Source organism: Prosopis cineraria, unplaced genomic scaffold (genome assembly GCF_029017545.1).
Source record: "Prosopis cineraria cultivar Desert tree isolate PC_DT_omini unplaced genomic scaffold, ASM2901754v1 PC13, whole genome shotgun sequence".
Lineage (NCBI taxonomy): Eukaryota > Viridiplantae > Streptophyta > Magnoliopsida > Fabales > Fabaceae > Prosopis > Prosopis cineraria.
In genome coordinates this window covers 8,381,424-8,389,546 of record NW_026555344.1, presented here as the reverse complement: position 1 = coordinate 8,389,546, position 8,123 = coordinate 8,381,424, and the positions used below count along the sequence as shown (strand labels likewise).

At 32.1% G+C, this 8,123-nt stretch overlaps 1 protein-coding gene across 1 annotated transcript; it reads right to left on the bottom strand.

Moving 5' to 3' along the window:
* Positions 1–1,735: 1,735 nt before the first annotated feature.
* Positions 1,736–6,806, bottom strand: LOC129291314 (boron transporter 4-like). Its single transcript, XM_054928603.1, has 12 exons — positions 6,532–6,806; positions 6,344–6,426; positions 5,769–5,961; positions 5,523–5,661; positions 5,260–5,425; positions 4,724–4,890; positions 4,473–4,646; positions 4,303–4,398; positions 4,053–4,169; positions 3,370–3,957; positions 2,188–2,331; positions 1,736–2,082 (listed from the first exon to the last, which is right to left on the bottom strand). Exons 1-12 carry the CDS (start codon positions 6,633–6,635, stop codon positions 2,035–2,037), a joined length of 2,019 nt encoding a protein of 672 aa, XP_054784578.1. The 5' UTR covers positions 6,636–6,806; the 3' UTR covers positions 1,736–2,034.
* Positions 6,807–8,123: the final 1,317 nt, after the last annotated feature.

Here is an 8,123-nt window from a genome sequence, read left to right as displayed (position 1 = left end):
TCTATCCTTTTGTGATGAGCACAAATCCAAAGGGAGGGCCCTTATCAAAAGACAAACATATTAGGTAGAAAAGCCTCTTAAATTTGTGAACTTCATTTCACTTATAAAACTCCCCAATATGAGATTTAAAACAATGTCGTCCCATCAAGAGTCGATATCCTCGGTGGCTTCCTCTTGCCAATCAAGACCCTTCATAAGTAGCCCTTTTCGTGACACGGCCTCTTAATGAAAGCATTAATGTGATGAGTACAAGTTCAAAGGAAAAGCCCCATCATAAAAGATTAGCCTCTAGATAAGAGAGTCTCTTAAATTTATAAATCTCATTCCACTTATGAGGCTCCTCAATATAGGATTCATGACACATTCTCTTACCATGCCTTGGGGGAAATAATATATGTTGTTGGTGGAGTCTGCTCCTTATGCTATTAAGAAAAAGAATATAATGAGAAGAGTAATATTAAAAAAGTATAATTTCTGAAATCTTACTTTTATCAAAGTGTCTTATAGTTTAGGAAGAAGATAGTGTTATATATTGATGATTATATGAATAAATTTTTATTACATTTATTTACTTAGACTGACATGAGAAGTAAGGATTCTCATCCCCTAAACAAAATGACTAGAGATTCAAATCGTAAGTTTTGTGCACAGAGAAAATCTAATTAAGAGAGGCATATCATTTGTCATTCATACTATAGAGAAAGGGAAAATTTTCAAGTCTGGCATAGATCAGCGATGATTAAATCTGTCGTTGCCATACATTTCCTAACTATCACATGCAAGTGATGACCCTTCTTAAAGGGATCTTAGATGAAGTTGAGAAGTTCAGCAGAAAGATTTTATGGAATTAATTTAAAAAAAAATCAAGGAAGATGCATCTTCTTCCCTTTAAAAAAAAAGTAATTAAAAAAAAGGAGGGCTAGGATTTAAAGATCTCTAAAAGCAAAACATGGCTTTTTTTATCAAATTGTATTGTTAGGGCCATTGTTTTAGGAAGTGAACCATTTGGACTATCGATTAGTCAGTGCCTTGATTTGAATCTAAAAAATTATATTTATGGTTGAGCCAGACTAAACTAGAATCAGGCTATCATTGAGCTCAAAGTGAGACTGATTCCAAACTCAATATTTAAAAAACTAAAAAAAATAAAAAAAAGGACCGTACTAAAATCTTACTTCATTTTTCACCCTTTACATGTATATAACACAATTTTGTGATCATTTTCTTGTAAAGATATTAACAGCTCATATGTACAAATGCAAATATTTTTAAATTTAATTATATTTAATTTAACTAAAATTTACTTACATTTAATAAGTTTTAAAGTTATGATTTATAATATTATTGATTTACAGTCATGTTGTTTTGTTTTATATATACAAAAATTATATATATTATGATTTTATTTCTTATATATATTTTTATATATACATTTAATATATATTTTTATTTAATTTTTATGTCATCGGTTCAATTACTAATATAATTAGTTAAATCATAAAAATTGAGACTCACCTACCTTTTCAGTTTAACATCTGATTCTGTATTTAAAACATTAGTTGGGGCTTAATCTCCAAACCAAATAGCTTATGGGAAAAAATAGTGGTTGGGACTTAATACATGTTGGGCCAGTCGGGTCCTATTTTTCATAATTTTGGGCTCATTATTGGCCCAAAAAAATAAGAAAACAAATCCATTCAATTCCATGGAGCTAAAACGAGAGGGTGCCTGCCAATTAAACGAAATCACTCAGTTTTAATTTACACTTGGACTAAGTCATTCATTTTTACCAAACTTGTATTGTTTGGCAAAGATACATCAAACCTATACTACATAACATTAATATAAAACATAAAATTTACAGAGAGACGTGCACTGTTTACGAGGTGTGAACAATACGTCTCAAGCATAAAAACTCCACCTAAATACCACCAAAAGTTCCACTCTTAGTATCATCATTATTACATATATAATTGCAAAATTAACTACAATATCAAACTCCACTATTTTTCATTGCACAAGCTTTGCATTAATCTAGGAGTCCGATTCGCTTGCAATTTCATCAGGACGCACTTGCAATGCCTTCTCGATCATGCAGAATAATAAAAAAAAAAAAAACCAATTTATGGTCAGTTTTATTGAGTAAAATAAATGAATGAATATGTTAAAATTGTGTAATGTTTATACATGTGTGTGGGCATGTCTCTGATGATCTTGATCTGATCTGAAGCTAAATGATCTGAGCTTCAACTCTCCTCTACCAGTGGTGGCCTCGTCTAATATCTCTCCATCAGCCATTTCCCTTGATCCCATACTTCCCGAATCCGCATCCTTATACATAATTAACAACAACAAATCAGGAAATCAAAATATTGATTAATTTATATAAGAAACTTTTGAGCCCTACAGTTTTGCTTTTATGGAAGAGCAGAAACAAAAAAGAAAACCAAGTTAGATACGTGGGAGTCATATACTCTCTGATTGGATCGCTTGCAATACAAGTCCAGATTAAATTATTTATAATGCAAGAGTAAAAATTAAATGGCTAGTTAGGTTTAAAACATTTCGGTCTTAAAACATAATTTAATAATAGTTAGGTTTTAAATAAAAACCGCTAAAAATTTATGTTACAAATTAAATGTAAGAGTCTTGGCTGAAAATATGATATTTAAGTTTCATAGTGATTTGCAATTTAATATTCTCATATTTGCAGCAGTTTAATTAAATATTTACAACTTATTTTTCAGCAATTTTTTAGATTTAAATATTATTAAATTATTTTTTAATGTCATTCTCTTAAAATAAATTAATAAAGAATAAACTATGTAATAGTTTTTGAATTTTTTTCTGAAATTGTTCAATTTTTATTTGAAAAATGCATAAAAAATTCTTGAAAGAGTGAAACAGACGCACTTGAGTTTTGGTTAAATAACAAAATTTTCTTTTGTCCAAAATATGTGGAACCTCATTAGAAAAAGGGGTAAATCTGTAGGTGTTTTCAATAAGGCACAAGATATGTACGTATATTTTTATTTTCATTTAAAAGGAAGGTTAGGCTATGTATATCTTAGAGTGGATGCTTGTATGATATCAATTAAAATTAAAAATTAGAGAAAGATTTGTATTCTGCTTTTTATATTATAAAGAACGCTTATGAGATTTTTTAAAGATAAAAAATTATGTCGACTTTTCCATTCAGTTTATCAACAAATTTAATTTATCTTAATTTTTGTTTCATTCGTTAAAGCTAAGCAAACCAAATTTCTTAATCAGGGGTTCTCTAATTAGAGAAGCAAGAGATATCAAGGCCCAAAAAAAAAAAACAAAAACAAAAACAAAAAGAGGCAAGAGATATCATATCATACGTACCTGGGAAGAAGAGAGACGAAATGAGAGTCTTGGTGTAGCGGCAATTTCTTCATACTCAGCAGCATCGAGCTCCTTCAAATGGCGAGGATTGAACAGCTTGGGAAGCAGATACTGTCTTAGTACGATCAACACAAAGAAAGGCAAAGGAAACAAGATTCCTGCTATGGGAATCCAAGTCACTCCAAACACAACCAACAGATACACAAACTGGAACAGTGTGAACCACACTATGGCTCTGATCGGCACTGTCTCTACAAACGAAGCATGGTCTCCTTCATACACTCTGTATCGTCTGTTGGGAGATATGAAGATGAATATTATCCTTTCCCAGAACTGGTTTCCAGGAAGACTGTCAATGGCCATGTATGCGAAGTAGCCCCACAGAACTGAAGTTGGGATCTTCTTTATCACAGGCATGGCAAACACTGATGCTCCGACCATTATGGCTTGCAAGAGATTGCTCACTCTTTGCTCGTTCACTCTTATGGGAAGATGCTTGTCAATGTGTATTGCTGGGTCGAATGATTCTTTCTCTTCCTCTTTCAGGACTGCTTCTTTCAGGTCCTCTAGTTCTTTCACCACTGTATTCTGCAAAACATTACATGGAGAGAGCAAAATAATCCTCTTTGGCAATGAGGAAATTATATACATGATGACTTAAAATTGATTAGGTGATGGCTTACAATTGGGCTTTTGTCTATTTCTACGAACACTTGCTGCAAGTTTCCATAGATCTCAGAGCTGCTTGCCTTGCGCCTCATGCTTTCTTTCACGCTTTCCATCATCTTCCTTCGAATCAACTGTGTCACTCCATGTTCAGTCAATCAAAACAAAGCGTGTACATTGACCAACTTGTGATGGTCATCAAGTCTCATATATGAAGCAAGTGCCTTAATTTATATGATCAGCAAATAGAGTTGAAGATTCACGAACCTGTTTCTTGAGAACAGCAAGGCTTTTAGTGTGCATGGGGGATTGAGGAAGAACGCCATTGGAAGGTGGTAAACCAAGCAACCCACAAAGCAGAGTCTGAAGATTAATTTCTTCATGATCAGATCAAATTAAAACACGACTCTTTCATTAAAGAGAGATCAGATATATACCATGAATCCTAGCAGCAAGACGTCATAATGATAAGCAGAAGGTTTCTTGAGATTGAACTCCTTCTGTTGTGCCAACTGAGAAGCAACACTATGATCAAAGAAGTACAGACCTGCTATCATCAACGCAGGAATCATAGCACCAAATATATATGCAGCTGGAACCCTCCCCATGTCCTGCAATTTTAAAATATCATCTTGTTAAGTAAAACATAGTACTGTGCATATATATGCAATATAGCGTAGAATATTACTGTGATGACTGTCCAATGGCGTAAAGAAGCAGATTCCCAAGCAAGAGGAGCAAAGAGCTTTCTAGGGACTCCAGTGGGAAGTTTACTTGGGACTGTGTAGGACAGTGCTGACCAGACTATCACCATTAATGGAACCCCATAGTCAGCCAAGAAACTTCTTAACTTCCCTGTACAAGTCATATATATGTAGGCCTTATTAGCTTCAAAGGTCGTTAATTAAATCAAATAGTCGAGACTAGTCAGAATACACACACACTCTTCATAGTCTTTGAGGTGTAGCATATTAGATAGTTTCTTTTCTCATTATATATGTTACTTATTTTACCTACTGCAGTTGGATAACTGATCAGGTATCATCACTTTGCTTGTAAATTAGCAGTTAGATCCTATGGTTCAATGAAAGTCTCATGTATACAGTCTAAGTGTGTCCTCTAGCTAATTAATTTATTCGTGATCAGTGATGATTAATTTGAAGTGCTGCGTCTTGTCTAATTAATTTAAAAATATTTTGTAATTTCACAGTAACAGTAACAAACCTGTGGCGTACAACCATGATCTAGCTTTTCTGGTCTTGAGAGAAGAAAAGAGAAGGCCAAAGGAGAATATAATTCCCAATATTCCATTTGCGTATAGCCACTGAAATTTGTACTTCTCTAATGTTTGGTCTTCGTGTTTGGGAATCTTAAACTCACTCACCATTCCCTGCAATTAGAAAAATCAGGTTCAAATATATCGCACCTACTTTAAAATTATCTGATCATGTTAAATATTCTCTATATGTATTTATGAAATAATAAACCTTGATGGCCTCTTGAACGAACAAGACTGTGATCAGCATGCCAAACAGTTCGCCGGCGATTCTGGTGAATCTATTAATAATGGCACCGGCGTTGAATATTGCCAGAAGAATCAACATCAGAGCTGTCCAAACGCAAACCCTGAAAAAGTTTGGATCACATAAATCTCGCATGGATTTAACCTTTCAAATTAAAATAATTAATATAACTTACTTTGAAATTAAAATTGATATGATTATTATTCTTACCATCCAGCCCAAGCTAGGAAGAGTTGTGGTCCCAAAGCATCCCTATCTTTGGCAAAATTGTACAGGTAACTGTACATGATGATTGTGGGTTCTGCAACTCCCAGTATTAGCAGAGGCTGCCCTCCCAAAATTGAGTGTATTATTCCACATATTGCAGTTGATGCCAGTGTTTCTACTGAGCTCAGGCTTCCATCTTCAAACAAATTAAAGCCACAAGATATTGGGTGAGAAAACAAACGAGCAAGGAACAGCGGAAAGTAATCTACATCTTAACTTTAAGAGCTAAATTTACAAGTCCTTAGCTTCCACCTTATTACATGTTAGTTGTTAAGCACAACTTTTTTTGACGTAGCATTCTCACATTGACTCAAGGCCAACCCGTAGTTAGACAACCTAACAATTATAAGCATATTTGATCAAAGTTTAAAGGTCATTAAAGCACGACACAGCTATACATAACACAACATGCATGCATTATCCGTCCACAAACATCCCACTCTTCTTTAATGGATTTCTTCATTTTCTTCTTTTTTTTCCCATGTGTTTAAAACCATGAAGAAGGAGAAGAGAAGAACCTGTATCTCTATCGATCTGTTCACCAAAGGCTATCACGGGAAGAGCAGAAGCAAAGAAGATGTAAGTAGTTGGAGCCAATATCCTATATATATCAGAATGAAAATGAATATTAAAGATTGCGCTTTGAAGTTTGAAGAACTATAAACTACGAGGAATCATACATATAGTTTAGAAATAGGGAGATTACCCGATTCCCGAGCAGATACCAGAAATCCAATCTTCCTTGTAATACTTTGCTCTTCCTCTGATATCACTAACTACACCCTTGAAGGGTGTCTTCAGGTTTTCCATGAGGGAGCAACAGAACGAAAAAGTCTGATAACTCAGAGAGATTATAATTACTTTTGTAATGCAGACACACAGAGAGAGAGAGAGAGAGTACGTTGATGGGTTATTAAAATGATTATTGAAGAGGAGAGAATACAGGAAGAAGCTGCGCGAAGCAATGTCTATGTCTATGATCTCCAACAACTTCAATGCTTCATGATAGTATTTAGTCATTATATTTGTACATGGAATCAGGCTTATAAAATGATTGATTAAAAAAAAAAAAGAGGAAAAGGCCAAAGAAATAGGGAAAATATTAAGAGGCAGTGTCCTTCATGCATGCTTCGGTCGGTCATTTTATAATGAATACAAATATATATATTGGGAACTGGTTTCCTGCTCATGACAGTGCTTATCCTTTCGATGAAATATGGATCGTCTAGATAGATCTGATTTAAAGTATTATTATATATTATATTTATTAAAATAAAAATTTATAAAATAATTTTACTAATTTTTTATTTTTAATATGATATAAATTTAATTTAGAGGGTTCAATTTAATATTAAAATTTTTATAATTGATGCATATTGACTATCTAAATGTATTATGTATGGTCCAGATTACCCTCCAAATTAAATCTAGCTAGATTAGATTAAAAATAAAAATATTTATTAAAATTATTTTATAATTTTTATTTTAATAAATATAAAATAAAAATATATAATAATACTTTAAATCTGCACTATCCAAATTAAAATCTATATGGTCCAGATCTCATCACAGGATGAGCAGGAAAACTGGGTTCTACACATACTTCAACTCTGCTGATCCCAAATTATAAAATAGTTTTAGGAGAGATTTAATATTTTAATAATAATAAGTTTAATTAATGATGCTTTTTCAAATTTACTCTTCCCATTATATTCTCTCTTTTAATATTTTTTATGAAAGGAGTATTAAATAAGGATATTTTTTAAAGTTCTTTTTTTGAAAAAGAAAATAAAGTTATAAAGTGTCTTTAATTAGTTGTATTGATATATGTGATTTTGTTCAAAAATGTCTTATAATTTGAAAGGGAGAGAGTATTTAATTTAGATTTTCCAAGTAAATTTTAGGAAAATGATATTAAAAGACCAAAAGATTGAAAAACTTAAATAAGGATAAAAAATTTGGAAACACTGAATGAGGACAAAATATTTGCTCTAAAAATTTGGTAATATAATTTAAAAATTTGCGATCAACCATTAAAAATAAAAATTACAGGTGAAATTTTTTAATTTGTAAAAAAAGAATTGATCGAACATATCACCATTTTCCAGTGATTTGTTATTCTCCTACTTTTATTTACAACCCTTAAAACACGATTTTGCAAATAATATTTTTTTAATTTGTGAAGGAAAATGATTTCCAAGTAATGAATGACATTTTTTACAATTTTTTATAAATTAACAAATTTAACTTAAACTTTTTTGTTTTGAAAATCATGGAATATCGAAGTAGTTAGCAAAT

Coding starts and splice junctions, on each gene's coding strand:
- LOC129291314 (XM_054928603.1), bottom strand. CDS start 6,635: ATGGAAAACCTGAAGACACCCTTCAAGGGTGTAGTTAGTGATATCAGA. Junction 4,891..5,259: donor ATCATGGTTGTACGCCACAG/GTTTGTTACTGT, acceptor TGACTTGTACAG/GGAAGTTAAGAAGTTTCTTG. Junction 2,332..3,369: donor TTCGTCTCTCTTCTTCCCAG/GTACGTATGATA, acceptor ATTATGTATAAG/GATGCGGATTCGGGAAGTAT.